This window comes from Ammodytes marinus (assembly GCF_949987685.1).
Source record: "Ammodytes marinus genome assembly, chromosome: 14".
Taxonomy (NCBI): domain Eukaryota; kingdom Metazoa; phylum Chordata; class Actinopteri; order Uranoscopiformes; family Ammodytidae; genus Ammodytes; species Ammodytes marinus.
In genome coordinates, this window is record NC_137218.1 from 26,064,743 (window position 1) to 26,084,137 (window position 19,395).

At 39.2% G+C, this 19,395-nt stretch overlaps 2 protein-coding genes across 2 annotated transcripts; both read left to right on the forward strand.

The window, feature by feature from the left end:
• Nucleotides 1–1,179: 1,179 nt before the first annotated feature.
• Nucleotides 1,180–12,457, forward strand: LOC307261061 (neutrophil collagenase; the record flags this gene model as incomplete). The annotated part of the gene is made up of 10 exons (XM_080041498.1): nucleotides 1,180–1,317; nucleotides 3,402–3,661; nucleotides 4,670–4,818; nucleotides 5,679–5,804; nucleotides 6,431–6,592; nucleotides 8,117–8,246; nucleotides 8,348–8,484; nucleotides 8,905–9,064; nucleotides 9,272–9,372; nucleotides 12,318–12,457. 10 exons carry the CDS (start codon nucleotides 1,180–1,182, stop codon nucleotides 12,455–12,457), a joined length of 1,503 nt encoding a protein of 500 aa, XP_079897624.1.
• A 2,626-nt stretch (nucleotides 12,458–15,083) lies between these two features.
• On the forward strand, nucleotides 15,084–18,305 carry LOC307260962 (collagenase 3-like). The gene is made up of 10 exons (XM_080041370.1): nucleotides 15,084–15,188; nucleotides 15,323–15,567; nucleotides 15,658–15,806; nucleotides 16,009–16,137; nucleotides 16,266–16,427; nucleotides 16,556–16,685; nucleotides 16,793–16,926; nucleotides 17,038–17,197; nucleotides 17,309–17,412; nucleotides 17,901–18,305. The coding sequence occupies exons 1-10, from the start codon at nucleotides 15,090–15,092 to the stop codon at nucleotides 18,008–18,010; spliced, it is 1,422 nt and encodes a 473-aa protein (XP_079897496.1). The 5' UTR covers nucleotides 15,084–15,089; the 3' UTR covers nucleotides 18,011–18,305.
• The last annotated feature ends 1,090 nt before the right edge of the window (nucleotides 18,306–19,395 follow it).

Consider the following 19,395-nt stretch of genomic DNA (forward strand, 5'->3'; position numbering starts at 1 on the left):
CCTTAAAGCCATAAAGAAAACTGTAATGTATAGGGTGGAGCTTTAAGTGGATGTACTGTTTTATCGCCAATATCATTTTTCATTACTTGAGTAAGAAATAAAGGATGCAGCACATGACATTTCTTCTTTTACCTTAAAACAGTTGAAGTGTGAAGGTAAAGACTATAATAACGTATGTCTGTGGGCTATAAAACACAGCGCATATCTGAGTTTTTAACCCTTCAATTATTCCCCATCGTAACATAGGCCTGCAGTGTTCTGTCGCACGTCAAATATGCAAATCCATGACATCAAGGATCCATTGCTATATATTTATTTTACCGATAAATACGACACACACACACACACACACACACACACACACACACACACGTTAAAGAACAGCTGGTTTTCAATCATTTCTGACATGCTTTCTTTGTCTCCGTTGTTGTCTGCTCCCCATAGTCCAGGTACATTGTTGAACCCTGGGCTTTTTTTTTGGCCTCAAGATTAAGTATCACACAATACCAGTTTGTGTTGATTCCTTCTATAATCTCATATTGTGCCAAGGAAATGTTGGATCTTTGAAGTACAATCAAATGACTTCCAGTGGTTCTATCTCAAATCATCCCCATTGTAAACGTGGTTGGCGGGATGTTTTCACAACGTGTAAAATGAAAGGAGTTGTGATCAGCCCAGCAGTCCCAGTTCTCATGAAAGATTCTTAGATTGGCACCTCGAAGAATCGTTCAGAAGAAATTTAGAGCTTCATCTTCGTAGCATCCTTGATGTCCTGCTGGATGTTTTTGATGCAGATGTTGTCACTGTCTACTATGTCATTCTAAAAACAGCTCTGCAGTTCCCGTGAAGCCCACAGGCGATAGTCTCCTACACTTGATTTACAATGTTGATAACTATATGTTTGTTCTCCCAAAATCTAAAAGTCAAACCAAATGTCTGACAATGCAGGTTTGGACTAATTTCGTGCCCCGTAGACGCTAGATAAAGAAGGGTCCTTGGTGTGTCTGTGGAGAGACATTGAAGAAGACCATGTCACAGTAAGTGTGGAGCCACCTTGCTGTTCTTGTTGAGACAGGAGCATAATTAACAGGTGGACCCCACTGCAGCTTTTGCATATACAGCCCTGTGACCCAGCAGCTGTTCATCTCTTCAGACACACTGACTTGCTGCCTGTCAAACATGAAGATGCTCTGGCTGAGTCTTCTGACTCTTATGATGCAGGTCCAGAGTCCTGTCACAGCCTTCCCTCTCCAGAGCCCACACCTGACCACACAACCCCATGCTGGACCAACCGAAGCCGACCAGGAGCTTGCAGAGGTATTTACCAGTTTATATACACACACACACACACACACACACAGACACATACACACACACACACACACACACACACACACACACACACACACACACACACACACACACACACACACACACATACATCGATGTCCTCGTTTTTGTCTTTATTTCTACTGTATTTGATGTCTTCTGTATTTTGTATTCATGTGTAACTTTTAGTCACAGCCAAATGAGGGACAGGGGTTGCAAATGAGTCTGGACTAGAAACCTGTATGCATTTTATGTTTTTATATGAAACAATGTAAAATGTATCTCAATAAACTTCTAAAAAAAGAAAAATGGGATAGTAACCCCCAGGAAGAAAAAGCTAGATTTACAGGACTCTGTGTTGGGATAGGCTTGCTTTATAATTAGGAGATTCAATCAGATTTATAGCCCCACTACTTTGGCCCTGAGCGGCACTTTGCTCAAGGTTGTGTTTTGTTATTTCAGCTAAGTGCTGGATGTCTCTAAAAGCCTCTTTATTGACCTTTTTGTTGACCCACTGATAGCATCTGTGTTTGTGCTTCCAGAAGAATGGCTCCAGACATCATGTTACACAGCTCCACCTATATAGAGATGTCTATGTGGGAATACTTTAACCTGTAACAGGAATATTGACTTTTATTATGTTGTTGAATTATTCAAGGTAAAACATTTCATTGTGGCTTTTATAAACACATATTTCTATAGATGTATCATTTATATCAATTTATCATTTTCTAATTGGTATTTTTGCTTCATTAAAATCACTGACGGAAAGCGCCTACTTGTTTTTATTGTGGATCAGTCACCTCTATCAGTCTGACTACTACCTTGTTAAGAAGGCAGGACAGTGTTATCTTTTGGAAAGAGATATTGAAGTCTGCAGATAACTTTCATCTCATGTCTTGATGGACTAATCTTGAAAATACATTTTCCAAATGTATCCAACAGTTTTCTGAAAAATCCTATTAACGGCTTTATTAAGATATTTCATATAAAAAATATGAATTTAACAAGACACAATGATTATTGTTAATATTTTTTATATATATTATTCTACACACTGTTTCAAAGCCTTCTCCACACTGCTAGGAATCTAATTCAATTGTAGAGATACTGAGACCTTAGTAGGCCATGGGTTGGAATGAAATACATTCTTACAATTGATAATGGAATTGAAAGTATTGGGAGTTGGTACCATATTTCATATATTGTGAAGAAAATGTCATATATTTTTACATTTCCGAAAAATAAGGTATTATATAGGCATATATTTCGATACATTTTATGGCCCCAAAATAGAATAATTATAAATTATAATCAATAAATTATAACGTTAGTATATTCTGTCTTTAACATATGGGTGTGACCCTGTAACTGAAATATTCTGGTGCACATGGACTTTTAATAATAATTTTGATAATAGTAATAATAATATTTAAAATACTGTATGTGTTACACTCAATGGACAATATGGCCATGGAGATTACTGAACATGTTTCTATTGAGCTGCAGTCATCATATACAGTAAGTCAGAAACTACAGAATGTAGCTGTTGTTGACACCTACTATTACAGGAGTGCAGCCATGTTTGGGCAACATGCTATTATTAAAGGTTTGAGCAAATGTTTGGAATGTTTACTGTAAAGACAGTATGGCAATGCAAGGGAAGGCAAGGCAAGGCATGTCTATGTACACCTATCAACAACCAGGCATTTCACATGAGACGGAATGGTATCATGAAAAGTAAGAAGATAACAAAGTATAATAAACAGTTTACAGTGGTAGCATGCTGCTGCTTGGCACACATTCATAACCCCTTTTTAGCATTTTTGCTTTGGAGAGACAGAGGGGTTGGGAGGGGAATGACATGCAGAAAACGACCCAGGCTGGATTCAAACCCGGGTCTGCTGTGAAGAGGACTGAGCCTCTTTTTTTGGGGGGGAGGGAGGGAGGGGGGGGGGGGGGGGGGGGTGGGTTGCTCTGACCACTACACACCAAGCGCCCCCATACACATTCATAACCCTTTAACTGACTGCAGTAAGGTACCATTTTACACTCCGACTGATCTTCTTCAGGCATATCTACGGCACTTCTATGCCTACCAGCCCAGATCGGAGAGACAGAAGAGGACAGTGGAGGACCCAGATGTGAATGCTGATTGGAGGACTGGACTCTGTGAGAAGGTCAAGGAGATGCAGCTCTTCCATGGTTTGCCTCCAAATGGAGAGCTGACCCAGGAGACCCTGGCTGTTATGAAGAGGCCTCGCTGTGGTCTGTCTGATGTGGAGCGCTTTGGAGACACAATACGCTGGAAGAAGAGCTCCCTCAGCTACAGGTAAGAAGCCAGCAAAGTTAGTGTGTGTGTGTAGGGCAATTTTGTTATCTATTTTTTATTTTTTTAACCTTTTATTTATACAGGTATATCCCATTGAGACCGAAGACTCTTTTTCAAGGGAGACCTGTTTTCCTTACCCACGTTACCATTCACACACACATAGCAGGCTAACTATCGACATTCACACGAGGCAAGGTGGGTGAAGTGTCTTGCCCAAGGACACAACAACCATGACACAGGTGGCAGGGCGGGGATCGAACTTCCAACCCTTTGATCATCGGCCGACCCGCTCTACCAACTGAGCCATAGTCGCCCAATGAATCTGATGACATGTCCGTCTTAGCTGTGGGCTATTTGTGTGTGTGTGTGTGCTGCATGTGTTATTAATAAGAAGCTGATGTGGTGTTGTTGTAGGATAAAGGTTATGTCCTTGTGCCTAACCTTGTGATTCTGATTTGTATAGAGTTGTTTACTTAACAATGTTTTTGATCAGACACTGACATCCACGACAGTAATACATCTCTCTACCAAATGGTCCCGGCATTTGTATAGTCATTGACATTTCACTAAAAAGCGACAAATTTTAATCTGATGGTGTCACTACAGGAGATGTCAGAAAAACCGTTAAGACAATAGGTCTCATCATCCGGAAACCATAAACCTTAACATAAAGTTTTGTGCCCAATCAATCGGGGAAAATGCTGATTTATTTCAGTCTGGACCTAGGGGACCTACATGGCTGAAAATGCCATGCCAAAAAAAGATTTGTTCTAATTTTCTGAAGGGGGGGAGAAGAAAGCAATAGATTTCAAGATGGAGTTGGTTTTTATTGTCATATGCACAACAATTACATAAAAGTCGCTGGCAATAAAATTCTTTAGTCTTTAGGCTCCTCCAACAGAGCAATATAAGACAAATTAAAAGTATAAGAGGAACACAAGTAGGAGAGCAGAGACCTATTACATGTATGTACCTGATTATGAGTAAAAGTCTATCATTGTTCATTAGGATCTCTGGGTACAACCTCTCCATCCCCGCCTCCAAGGTCCACAGAGTCTTCAGAGCGGCATGGAAGCTCTGGTCCAACGTCGCACGGGTGAAATTTCGCAAGCGGAGCAGGAGAGAGGCCGATGTCGTCATCTCCTTCTACCGCGGCGGTGAGACAGTCTGAAGGGAAGAGATATCCCCCAGACAAGATGCAATGAACAGTGATCCTGATATGAAGGATATACTCTAACCCTGCATTCCAATACCCATACTTTCATACTATTTAGTATGCCAGAAAAAAGATTTAGGATGTCCCAATACATGCAGGTCAATTGCAGTATGCCAAAAATACGTAGATGCCCCGTTAACTCCAATTGCATTTTGCAGTATTTGTCTTTTTTCTTGACATTTCTCGACATAATGAAAAAAAACTGCCTTAAAGGTGAAGTAAGTGATTTATTTATGTTAATATAAGTGTTAAATCACTCTTTATTCATACAGTGATCACTTATATAGTGTGCGCGTTTCATAAAGCCGATCTCTCAGTCACTGGCTCTGCTTGTAATCTGCAAATAAACTTTTCGGGTATCCCGAAACTGATATCCAATCAGAAGAAAGACCGCAACAAACCGGCACCCGTCTCACTGACGGTGCACATCCAGAGCGACAGAGGGGTGAATGTTTATGCGTCTACAATTGCGGAGCAGGTAAAAATCCTCCCCAATGTCTGTTTTGATGGGTTTTGTCATGTTTTATCTCTTATAGATCTGAGATGATGCTATATAACTCGCTGCTTGACCGCAGTGCATTAATGTGGTGATGAGGGGACGAGGGAGGGGACTGCTAACTGCAGTAACTGACAGGAAGTTAGCTAAAAGAACCATTCCGCTTACAGCACCTTTAACTGATTTGTTTTTCTCTCCCGTGGCTGTAAAACTATTCTGTACTTTAGTATGTAGTGTAGTAAAAAGAAAAAGTATTTAATTTGGAATGCAGCCAACATAACGGTTTACTGCACTGTTTGTTACAGAACATAAAGATGGCTCTCCATTTGATGGCAGAGGAGGAATCCTGGCTCATGCTTATCTACCTGGGTTTGGTATTGGTGGAGACGTGCACTTTGACGCTGATGAAGACTGGAGTTTTAATACAACAGGTACATTGCTTCATAAGGTAGAATAATATAGATTTCATTTTACCATTTTGAAACTTTGCCAGTGGATTTAAAATTTAAATCAATTTATTTTTTGTATTTCATTTTATTTGGAAATGTTTGAATAAATATTCAAATTTCACCAAATCTAACTAATTATGCATACGTTAGCATCTTTAAAAAAAACTAAAAACTTGATGATGACACAGGTCTTTCTTCATTTTATAAATCATCAACATCAACAAATCCTTCTGTAACAGCCTTCATAATAGTGCTCAGAGTGATTATGCAAAATTTAGTTCAGCTTCAGAAGAGTGTTGAAAAAAAATTAAAGATGGTTGTATAGGAGAAATATACATACACAAACAAACGAGGTTTAGTAAAACCTTTTATTCATACTGGTTTGAGAAGAAGAGACATTATGGAAGCAAAATAGCCAACAATCTAATAATTGACCAATTCTTGATTTTTTTAAAATATGGAATTAAATATACCATTGTTGGGACCGGCATTTACCATTACTGAGCGGCACATGCAATGGTATGTCAGTGGTCGCTGTTACACATGCCACAGGCCGAAAAACGATCTTGGCCCTACTGGTTTCTCATTCCTGTCAACTGTGTGTGCAGGTTTCAACCTGTTGGTCGTAGCAGTCCATGAGTTTGGCCATGCTCTGGGTCTGCCCCACTCGCCTGACCCCGGAGCCATCATGTATCCATCGTACAACTTTGCCTCTAACAACGAGCTGCAGCTTTCCTTCCGTGATGTCAAAGATGTCCAGCACCTGTACGGTACGTTCAGCAGGGTTTAAAAGATGAACCATCATTTCTCCACATGGATTCAGAGAGTTTTTTGCTTATTTTCGAAAAACAAAATGTTAGAAACTGCATACAGTATGTAACAAAGACCTTTGCATTTCTGAATGATCCTTTAGACAACGCAAAAAGTAACACAAACATTAACAATAGGCTACCTAATAATAATAAAGCATACTAGTTATACATTCCATTCACTGTGTCTGCATTGATATTAACTGTTTAGTATTTATTAACCTGCAAGCTTCAAAATAACCTTATCTTTCCCTTTAAATCGAAAAACACATGCACATTGGATCAGTTTTTGTGAAAATAGTTGCACGTCAGTTCAGTAACATGCATAAAATTTCTCATGTTTACTCATGGTGATATATTTATAATTTAAAGTAATGTGATAACATACTCACTCAGTGGTGTGAGAACTAATCCAAAGGCTAAAAACCACAACATCTGGTTTTCATCAGCGTACAGTTTGGCTACTCGATAGTGACGCACGTCAAAGCATTTTAAATCAAAGTTCCCCATTTGTAACAGTCTCAGATTTCATCATTTCAAACCCACTGTCTGTGAATATGTTGACTCACTTTTTGTGTCTAATTTTAGCTCTCATAGCAACATTAGCCGTTCATATTATTACAAAGTGTACATCTGAAAGGAATACATAAAAGTGTCAGCTGCATTTTAAGATACTTCCATAATGTTAAACATACGGTGTATTATAGATTGTCGTCTAGGTTTTTTTCGTTAGCTAAATGGTTCTTTTGATGTGCCTGTTTGTAGCGTTCTCTTCTGATTGGATATCAGGTTGTGGGATACCAGAAAAGTTTCTCGCCGATTACGTGCACAGCAGAGTGACTGAGAGGCCTGTGTTATGAAGCGTGCACACTATACAAGTGACCACTGTGTGAATACAGAGCGATGTTACACGTATATAAAAATTAATATATCGCTTACTTCTGCTTTAACTACTGAAAATGTTTTGGTCGCTTCTTAGAATTTTTCTGCGATCCTTTACCAGTGTCAGGGGGGCGACACCAGTTTGTAAACACTGCAATACTGAGAAATACAGAGAGTGTTATGTGGAGCTGATAGACTTAATCAACTTTGTGTCAACTCATTTGGCAAAGGCTTGAATGCTACCAACATTCATTTAAATGAAAAAGTTACACACTATTGCTTTGAATAAATGTCCCATTTCATAAAAGCTGTAAGCAGGTGCTTTAGCAGATGATTTGGAAGAAATACATCTTTATTATATCATAAAAAGAAATGCTGAGAAAGGTGTATTCCATATAGCATGAGCCTGTTGGTGCGACGGATATAAAAGCTGAGGCGCAATGTTATGATGAAATAAATAAGTAAAAGTATGTCCCAAGTGTATGCCTAGTGCATCCTTACTAGATTATTTTTTATGATGAGATGTAGTATGTAGAATAGAAAAAAAGAAAGAGTATGCAATGTGGAACGCATGGTTAGACTGTTTCCTTCTGTTGCCTGCAGGTGTCAGTCCACATTTTGCTTCAATATTCACTAAAAACCCTCCTCCAAGAACACCTGACAAATGTGATCCAGATTTGTCCTTCGATGCCGTGTCAGAACTCCAGCAAGAGCTCCTGTTCTTCAAAGACAGGTGCGTACCTACGACAATACCTGTATGTCTAACTTCTCCAGATTAATGAATGAAACCATGTTTGAAAGGGTGTTTTGAGAGAAATTTCTACCTTTTTTCAGATTCATGTGGCGCAAACATCCCCAGTTTGAGGAAACAGGGATCACCCTGATTAGCAGCCTGTGGCCAGACACTGTCCCTTCATACCTGGATGCTGTCTATGAGAATGTGGAGAAGAATTTGATTGTGTTTTTCAAAGGTAAGATAAAGTCATATTCTCCAAGAGCACTTAAATTCCTTATTTAACATTTCGGTAACACTTTGCAATAAGGGTACATTAATTAACTGTTAGTTAATGCTAAGTGAATGCTGTTTATGGAGTTAATGCATAGTAAATGCCTATTAAGCATTAAGTAAGCATAAATGCTAAGTTATTAACGTTGGTTAAGTTTTGTTTAGTTGGTTAATACTTAGTGTATGTTTATTAAGCATTTACTAAGCATGTATTAACAGTTAGGTAATGCTTAGTAATTGCTTATTAAGCCTCAATTAAGTATTAACAAAGAGTTAATCAATGTACCATAGTTGTAAAGTGTTACCAACTTTTCTAATGACCGAAGCAGGTAAACAAACAAATTTTACTTCATCCGAACATAGACAGTACTGTTTTTTTTTATAGGTCAACAATTCTGGATGCTGAGGCAGTTAAATCTTGAAGAGGGTTTTCCGAGAAACATCTCAGACTTGGGCTTCCCCTCCAATATAACATCTGTAGACGCTGCCCTTCACTTCAGAAACGAGCGCTACACTGTGTTCTTCGTTGGCCAAGAGTGTTGGAGGTATTTAAGATCCGACAGCTTTCCAAAGCTGTTTGCACTGTTTCCAGTCTTATGCTAAGCTAAGACAGCTGCATGCTGGTTGTACATTGAAATTAAAGGAGTAAAGTGAAGCAGAATGACTTTGCTATCACTAGCTCATATTAATCAGGATGTTTTTGCAACACTGACCAAAGGAGCTCATTATGTTTCTCTATGCACGTTATCCAGGTACAACGAGAGACAGAAGACAATGGAGGCCTCACCGGCTCTCATAGAGCAGCAGTGGCCGGGGATTCCAACTCCACTCGATGCAGCTGTCGTCCATGAGGGTAATTAATAATTATGTCACATCCTTTTCAGTTTCATAAAAAAGGTGCTACACATAGAACATGCTTCCTTTAAATTAAATGTATTTCCACATTAGAAAAAACATAATAGAAAGAAAGAATATTTTCAGTCAATAGTGATAAAACAATAAAGCCATAAATGTTCATTTCTTATTCCTTCCATTAACTCCATGCAATAACAAAGTAACAAATAAAGAGCAAAAGGATGAATGTCAATGAGGCTGCAGCAATACAGACAACATGCAGCATTCCCACTGTTTCCCTGAAAATGCAATGGGAGCTTAGATCCATTCTGGTGCCTAAGCTGAGGGCTTTATCCAATGCTGATGCTGTTTCTCTTTTCAAAAAAATAGAATCTACTATTTATTTAAGCTATCCATCTATATATTATAACTACTACTGCTGCTGCTCTGTTGTAGTTCACCAAACACCTCTTCACAGGGAACGAGTGGGCGGGGTAAATGAGACTAAAGATGATAAGGGTTATGTTGTGAACAAATGCATGGTCTATGGTCTATAGCAGGGCTATTCAATTAGTTTTGAATGGGGGCCGGTTGGTGGAAATGATCCAAAATGAGGGGCCAGAAAAAAATGCCTAAAATTGATGAGCATCACATCAATAGCTACATATACTGTAAAACACTACAACGACATAGGAGTGCATATATTGTCTTTATTTTATCAAATAGAGTTCACCAGCTTATCAAAGATAATCCCTATTTGATTAACATAGGCTGCCTGTTGTTTAAGTGTTTAACAATCTTATCAGTTCAGGAAAACACAATAGGTTAACTCTTCAAAAGTTTATCAAAATACACAGAAATAAATGTACTCTAAGTGCAACAGCTTATCAAAATACAGGTAGGCCTAGGTTTACCAAGAGTGCAACAGCTTATCAAAAAACATATAAATAAATGTAGGCTACTCTAAGTGCAACACCTTACAGTGGTTCCCCCCCAAAATGTGTTTGTCAAGGGGTCACTGTCCAGGGTCATGGGAGGCGCGGCGCAGAGCGCCGCGGCAACATTTTTGGCTGTATTTTGCTCAAAGATGCCAATGCACAGTACAGAAATAAACAACTGCTTATTTGAATACAAAAAAACTACAGACACTGACTTTACAGTTGTGCAATTTTGTTTGCTATGTGAAGGTACAAATTTTGTGCAAACATGCAAAGTTCTACTGGTGCAATATTATGCAGACACACTAAATACAAATAATGGACCATACACTTACACTGCGGTACAATCGCGCCCGCAAAGCTGCATACACAGAGCAGCTGATAGAGAAAAGCTTGGAGACACATGTGCACATTTATTTACTGCAGATCGCGGCCTTTCGTGTAGTTATGACCATGCAAAAGCACACATCACACGAGCTAGTACATTGATTGTGCACCACTAAAAAAAAAAAAAAAAAAAAAAAAAGGTTTTTTTTTTTTTGTTTTTTTTTGGTTCGGTCGGTAGTCAAGGCGGGGGCCAGTAAATATTCCTTCGCGGGCCGCACCTGGCCCGCGGGCCGCCTATTGAATAGCCCTGGTCTATAGTATCAAGAAAAGTTGTATACAGGAATAGATCAGATACAACTAGAAATACTGCTTGGTTGTTTTACTGTATGCCTCCATGGAGCATACACTAAAACAACAAAAAACAGTTGTGGAAGGCAATGCTTTAAAAGGTAAAGCTCCAAAGACTCAAAACTATGGTACAAGTTAACCGTGACCTGACAATATGTGAGGTTGCAGTAACATTTGACCTCCAAAATCTATCCAGGTCATCTTTGAGTCAGGGTGGACATCTGTAAACACTTTGAAGAAAATCCCTCAATGCGTTCTTGAGATACTGCGTTCACAAAATGTAACAGTGAAGTTGACCATTGTCAGCACAGATTCATAACGACAGCAGGTATACGTGTTAAAATCTTTCATCTCACTGTGTGGGCGTACCAGTGATACATTGATACAATCACTCTTATGGTGATGGAAATAGAAACGTGTTTCCACTGACAACTTAACAAACAAACAGATCAGGAGGAGGTGTGTTTTTCTAAATAACCTAAAATGGCTCTTAACACCTCACTGATTCCAGAGTTGTGATGAAAAGAGGAACTGTGAACTGTCCGTTTGGAAAGGTAGAAAATTAATTACTGTGAGGAGTGTCTGCAAATCCTTCAATTTAAGGATCATTCTTCCTTTCTTAATGTAAAATTAGGCTGTAGCTCATAACCTCTTAACTAGAAGAAGCCATACAAACATCAACTTAACATAATTGATGGAAACGATAATGTGGATATTCCTGTCTGGTTGATCCGTTTGCAAAGTTCTGTATTGTTGCTGCCAGTGTTAGTCAAACCAGACTGATGGAACACTGAGCTTGAGATTCTATGGCCATCCTGTGTGGTATAACCTAAATGCATGTGCTGCTACAGTCTCTTCCATGTTCATTGATTTTCGGTACTGAAATAGTAATTGTCATTGTAAGTAACTGACTTCTTTTTTTGTGGCTATAAAACATGTCAACATATTTAGGATAAAAACAGCTGAAGGTACAAGTGAAACTCTGCAGCTCCCTGCAATGCCGGATGTTGGAAGAACTTCCTGTCCTGATAAAGCAAATGATGAAACAAGTTTACGTAATAATGGACTTACTGTAGCACCTTGCCTGAATGAGCTTTAATAAAAGTTAAACACCCCTGGGGCGCCCTTAGCTCTGGGGCGTCCCCCCCATGGGCCTCGGCCAGCAGCGGACCCGGGTTTGATTCCAGCCCGCGGTCGTTCTCTGCATGTCACTCCCCTCTCTGCCCCATTTCAACTCTGTCTCTACACTATCAATAAAGCATAAAAATGCCAAAAAAAATATCTTTAAAAGTTAAACACCCCGACAATGAACGTACCCTGTATCACAATGACCGATCTTCACTCGCAACAGGTTTGGTGCACTTCTTCAAGGGAAACATCGTCTACAAATTCGACCTGAATGCCAAGCGTGTCATCTCTACCGGCCATGCCAACGACCTGCTGGACTGTAAAGAGACAGACAACAATGAAATACTGACAGAGGGGAGATGATTGAAAGAAAGCACTGGATGGTGACGGTGCTGTGTATCTACTGCGTGTACACATTATATCGTATCAAAGACCATATGCATATACAAGCAATAACCACAATACCAAAATGGGAACTAATGAATAACCAGGGAAGTGGTTGAAAGTGTTACCTCAGTGTGTGATACAATGTTGTAATAATGGCATTTGTACCTTGTATCAAAGTACATGCTTGTGTGTGTGTGTGTGTGTGTGTGTGTGTGTTTGATTTTAAAGTTAATGTTACGAATGTGTTGCACGATTGCATGATACCTACATTTTTTCTAAAGATTCTGGCCATAATGTATTTTATGGTTAAAAACTGTGACAGTGTGATCTGTTGGTGGCCGAACTTTTGGGTCCAAATTTGTTTGAAAAAACAATTGTTGCTTTTTCACTGCAATACATTTCCTCTGTGCGAACGTCTGCATTGACTGAAGTTGATCAATTTTACCGGAGACAATACATTGCACCAGACATTACTGGACCTCTATGCCAACTATTAGGAAAGCTTGACCAACATGTACTGTAGCTTTCCACTAGTTCCAGCTTACTACCGACATGGAAAATAACCACCTGTAGTTGAATGACTGGCGCCTCAATCAAATGAATAATTTAGTGTGGCCGGTATTAATAATCGGTTCATAATGGCAAGACGTGACGCAACACGCCTGTTTGTTCCCAAGGCCTGTCACTGTTTGTTTCACAGCAGTGTGAAAATCTCTTTGAGTTTGTGAGTCAAAGGTCTGACTGCTGATGACAGAGACAAAATGGGAAACTACTATGTTTCAAATTAACTTAAATAAAATGAAAGGCCTACTTCACCGGTGGGAATATGAAGGTGTATTGAATTCTGAGATCCTATGTAGTATAAATGTGCCAAAAAAATTGAAATTGGTTCATCCTAACCCTACATTTCTCTTACTGTGACATCACAGAAAGAGAAATGTAGGGTTAGACAGTGAGACCATAAAACACTCTTTCTGCTCATTTGTACTACATAGGATCTCAGAATTCAATACACCTTCATATTCCCACCGGTGAAGTAGGCCTTTAAGCATAGCGGAGATAAATCTGACATTTTGTTCTAATATTAAAAATATGATAAAAACGTAATATAGAACATGTTCACTATCAGCTCTTACCTCTTCAAACAGGTTTACATATGCTTTTTTTTCTATCATTCACTATTTTATTAATGTATTTACTGATTAGATCATCGGTAAAGCTTGTTTTTTTGTTGTTGCACATGGTCCATTGATTAGCTGCTCTGGAGTTTTCTTTCTCCTCTTCGTCAGGCGTCCAAAGAAAATACAATTTTGGGATTTTTAAAGAAACTATGGCATGAACAATTGCACTGACCTGAATTAAAATAAACTCCCACATGCATGTCTATCACTGATCAATATCTGGAGGTAAATCTGGATCCTTATACAAATCTGAAGATCCTGAATTTCTATACTATATTACTATATGGTTGTAAAAATTAAATTCATTTATATCTTTTTTAACATATCCCAAGTAGCAATTGAGTCACCTGTCACTCAAATGAAAACTGATTATGTGTAATAAACCACATTTAAAAATCTGCAAAAGAGTCTAAAAATGATATACAGTCACTTTCTGTTGAAACTTGAAACTGCTTTCTCTGCCTTTCCACTCTTCCTCCAAACTATGGGACCTTGATTTCCAAATGAAATGCAAAATACCATCTGGATCAGTGATGATTTTGATGAGCTTCATGGAGATGCCCATTCCCTTTTCCAGCAGGACTTGACACCTGCCCACAGTGCCAGAAACCACTCGTAACTGGTTGGCTGACCATGGTATTACTGTGCTTGATTAGCCAGCCAACCTGAATCTTATAGAGAATCTATGGGGTATTGTCAAGAGATGAGACACACCAGACCCAACTATACACATGAGCTGAAGGCTGCTATCAATGCAACATGGGCTTCCATAACCTCAGCAGTGCCACAGACTGATCACTTCCATCCCATGCTGAATAATTAATGCAAAATAAGATCCCTGAACAAGTATTGGGTGTATAAATAAACATACTTTTCAGAAGGTTGACATTTCTGTATTATAAATCCTACTTTTGATTGGTGTTATGTAATATTCTTATATTTTGAGTATTGCTCTATTTTTTTATTTTCAAGAGCTGTTAGACATAATCAACTAAATTAAACAAAATTGTCCAGACATATTTCACTTTGTGTAATGTATCTAGATTATACTTAATGAAAGTTTCACCTTTTAAATTAAAATACTGAAGTAAATGATCTTTTCCATGATATTCTAGATGTTTGAGATGCACCTTTACATAATATAGTACTTTTTCATGGCAGATTGATGAGATTGTTCTAATCTTTTTTTCATGAAAATCTTCCCACGCATAGACTGCTAGATGTGACAATATGTGAATGTGTCATTTCATCATTGATTACAGTGTCGCTCCTTGGGAAACTTATTTGGATGAGCAATCAAAGCTTCCTCATTAATCCCTAGAAGGTAATATTGAGTCACTAGGGAAGTTGCCCAACACGCCCTGTCCTCGGCCTATATAAGTAACAGCTGCCTCCAGCAAAGACACACAAGTTGCAATCAGCAAAACATGAAGACTTTCAAACCATTCATTCTACTAAGCCTGGCATTGGCAGTTTACGGTGTGCCAGTGCCACAAGTTACTGTCCAAGATGAGAACCTTGCAGAGGTATGTATGCTTGCTTTGCCTTTTTATTCAGACCTGTGTTCTCAAGATTGTGCATTTAAGGGCATGAGGTAAACGTTGATGTGTTGGGATATCTGAGTGTTACACAGTTATAGACAACCCTTGTTCTCTTGCAGAGCTACCTGAAGAAGTTCTATAACTTGACAGAGGAGACCGGCCCGACCGTCAGACGTGGGATCAGCCCTAAGATGAAGAAGCTGAGTGAGATGCAGAGATTCTTTGGTCTCCAGATCACGGGGATGTTAGATGCTGACACCCTGAAGGTGATGAAGCAGCCTCGCTGTGGAGTTCCAGATGACAACGTCGCTGATTACGCCACCTTTGGAGATCTCAAATGGCAGACCAACAGCCTCACCTACAGGTGAATGATCTAAAGAGAGCGTGTGTGAGAGAAATCTACTGTAGGCTTTGCAAGTAATTCATTGTTAAAGTGTATTTTTCTGTCCCACAGGATAGAGAACTACACACCAGACATGCCTGTGGCAGAGGTGGATGACTCCCTGGAGAAAGCGCTGCAGGTTTGGGCCAAAGTCACTCCTTTGAGATTCACTAGAATCTACAGTGGCATCGCGGACATCATGATCTCCTTTGGCGGCCAAGGTGAGAAAAAAAAATCTGTTTCTTTCCCAGTCATGTACTCTCCCCACGCTCTGTTAACGTTGTGTTTTTGGTTTCTTGAATCACGTTGGACTACTGATCAATCATAGAATTCTGAAAACCATTTGCTGTTTTTCACACTAATCCAGTAAATGGCCTATGGCTCTATTTGGTTTGCAAAACTTGAATATGTCCTTTCCGACAGATCATGGTGATTTTTACCCCTTCGATGGCCCTGATGGAACCCTTGCCCATGCCTTCGCCCCGGGCCTGGGCCTCGGAGGAGATGCTCATTTTGATGAGGACGAGACCTTCACTTTCCGCTCCAATACAGGTCAGTTTGTCATTGACGCTCTGCATTAAGTCTCTTAGACTCGCCAGTGTATGTTTTGACTTGATACATCATGCTCATCATCAAGAGGAGCCGTAGCTGACCTGTTATTGGGTGTTTTTGTAATGTAGGGTACGTCCTCTTCATGGTGGCAGCTCATGAGTTCGGCCACTCCCTGGGCTTGTCTCACTCTGATGACCCCGGTGCTCTCATGTACCCCGTGTACTCATTCAGAAACCCTGACACTTACGCTCTGCCCCGGGATGATATCAACGGCATCCAGTCTCTCTATGGTTAGTACTCATCACTGGCTTGATTGTCGACGACACAAAAAACCTCCTAGAACATATACTCCTAAACAGTCCTTGGTAAAGTCACACAAGTTTATTGCAATGACATGCTGATTTCATATAACCTCCAGGCCCAAACCCCGACAAGGATCCTCTGAATCCTAACCCAGAGCCCCCCACCACCCCCGATGCCTGTGATTCATCCCTGGTCTTGGACGCTGTCGCAACCCTGCGAGGAGAGATGCTCTTCTTCAAGGACAGGTATTGGAGCAAGACAGTCCAATGTTCAAGTATGTCAATGTAAGAGGGTTTTTTCTTTCATACAATATCTGACTTACACAATATTTTCTCTTTTTGTGTGTTCCCAGCTTCTTCTGGCGTAGCTTCCCCCAGAAAAGGGAACCCCAGCAGCTCCTCATCACAAACTTCTGGCCTAATGCCCCCATTGACATTGACGCTGCCTACGAAAGCCCGGAATTAGACAGTGTCTTACTCTTTAAAGGTATTGTATTGATTCTCTCTATCCACCTAAAGCTCCTTATCTGACATTGTTTTCAGTTATTTACCTTGACATGCGTGTACTAAAAAGGCTTTTCTATTCATCTCTATACAGATCGGAAAGTGTGGGCTTTCAGCGGCTATGATCTCAAAGGAGGATATCCCAAATCAATTTCGAGTTTTGGCCTACCAGAAAGTGTGGACAAAGTCGATGCGGCCCTTCATGATGCAGAATCTGGCAAAACTCTGTTCTTTGTAGGCAGCGATTACTACAGGTATGTTATGTTCCAATACCGTAATGTTGAAATAATTCAGGTGACTGATGATGGTTTGAAAGACGGTTTACAAATGGTCAATTAGTCTAATGACTGTATGTGGTTCTTCAGTTATGATGAGGCCAAACAGACTATGGACCGGGGATTCCCCAAGCGGCTGGATCAGGCCTTCAACGGCCTGTACAGGAAGGTGACTGCAGCTTTGCAGTACAAAGGTAAGAAGCATCTCAAATGTTCCATGTAAAAAACTGCTTTAAGGAGAGACACTGCAGGTGCACTTATATCATCATAAATCTTTGCCAGTTGATTACCTCCTTTACCTTCATTTAAACTTGAGAGATCAATTGAGGGAATATCCTCATTAGCAATGACGTCGAGTCAATACCTTTGTTAAAACAATTAACAAGATATGCAAATCCTTTAAATAATGATTGTTGAAAGTTGAGTTGATGTAGGCTTATGTGCTTTAAAAGTTGAAACCTTTCATTAAGAGTATTAAAAAAGACTAATGTTGAGATAATGGCCGTTAAAGATGCTTGTATAGGACAAATATACAGAAGCAAACAAGCAAGGTTTAGAGAATTAAACACCTCAATGTACATTTTCAACCTTTTATTTGCTTGCATTGTCTCAAATGAAAGAGAATGACTTAATGAGAAAGACTTTGAATGGAAAGATAACCCTGAGTCTCCTTTTTATTCAGGTTTTACTTACATCTACACTGGACCCTACATGCATGAGTACAGCCTTAGGAGTGGGAGGTTGTTCCGTGTTCTGAGAAACAGCTACTTCCTGCGCTGCACCAACTACTAGACCAGCCTACCTGCTAATCTGTTAATGATGACCCCACAGTTAGCCATAATGTGTAATAATATATTTCAATAGATGCGAATAATGATATTGTTAAATGGGTACAGGTATATCCTGGATATATACCGTTTCAGAAAATAGCACCTTAAATGTTTGTTTTCCTAAAGTATTATCTTGTTTTTTGTATTATTCATCATTTAAGTTAATTTAACTTGTTTTATTTATTCATATTCAGAGTGAACATATTGCGATTGCACTTTTCCACTCAGAATTGTAAAGCACTGTGAAAGAACATATAAACATGTGTATACGAATGATTTAAAAAAAACTGTGATGAGTGAAAATAGATTTTGTACTATCAATTTGCAAATAAAAGGCATTTCGATAACTTTCTAGTTGGTCAAATATCTTCTTGTCATTTTTGTAATTGTAATTTATCAAGGGAAACCAGTACGGTTTGAGTGTACACACAGTTCTATGAATCTGAATATTTTAGTGCACTATCACTTTTTGAGTTTTGTCCATACCCAACCTTTTGATGTGAATCCTTAACACAGTTTTATTAATGTATCCTAAGGGGAAAATGTCCAAACTGAATGTTCAATTCATCCAATAGTTGTTGAGATAATTCACTTATGAACCACTATGACCTGCTTGTGGCGCTACAATACAGTTCAAGGGATGGCCAGAGTAAGTGGTGTGATCTATATAAATCTTATCAATTATTATTATTATTATTAAAGGTTCATGGGATATATGAAAAATTATTTCAATTTAGGCAAAATCCATAAAATAGTGTCATGTTTTCCGTATGTACAAAAACAAATTGACTGGCTGACATAATAATCCATTCAGAGTTTACACAATGTATGTGAGTGTGTGTGTGTGTGTGTGTGTGTGTGTGTGTGTGTGTGTGTGTGTGTGTGTGTGTGTGTGTGTGTGTGTGTGTGTGTGTGTGTGTGTGTGTGTGTGTGTGTGTGTGTGCGTGCGTGGGTGTGTGTGTGTGTGTCTGTATCAACCACATTCCTACTAATAATACACTGGTCACTGATGAATAATGTGAGGGTGGTATGACGTGTTAATGTCAGCATGTATTGTAATGTTGTAATGGTAAGGTTAAAGTCCCCTCAAATGAATGTTTGTAATGTTTTAGTTAGAGTGTTGTGTGTCTTGTTGATTTGTTACACATTGTGCAAAATAATAATGATGATAAAAAATTATAATTATAACAATTCCACCTACATTTATAAAACAAATGTTGGTGGATATTTTTTACAGTCTTCAATAGACTTATTTTCCCTTAAATATGCATGTTTACAGATGATGATACAGTACCAGTAAAAACTTAGGACACACCGTCTCATTCAATGGTACAAGCAGCTCTATCA

Bases quoted from the DNA above. Each gene is read 5' to 3' on its own strand.
- LOC307260962 (XM_080041370.1), top strand. From the start codon at position 15,090: ATGAAGACTTTCAAACCATTCATTCTACTAAGCCTGGCATTGGCAGTT. The intron at 15,568-15,657 runs GTGAATGATCTA...TCTGTCCCACAG, and splicing joins ACCAACAGCCTCACCTACAG to GATAGAGAACTACACACCAG. The intron at 16,927-17,037 runs GTATTGTATTGA...ATCTCTATACAG, and splicing joins CAGTGTCTTACTCTTTAAAG to ATCGGAAAGTGTGGGCTTTC.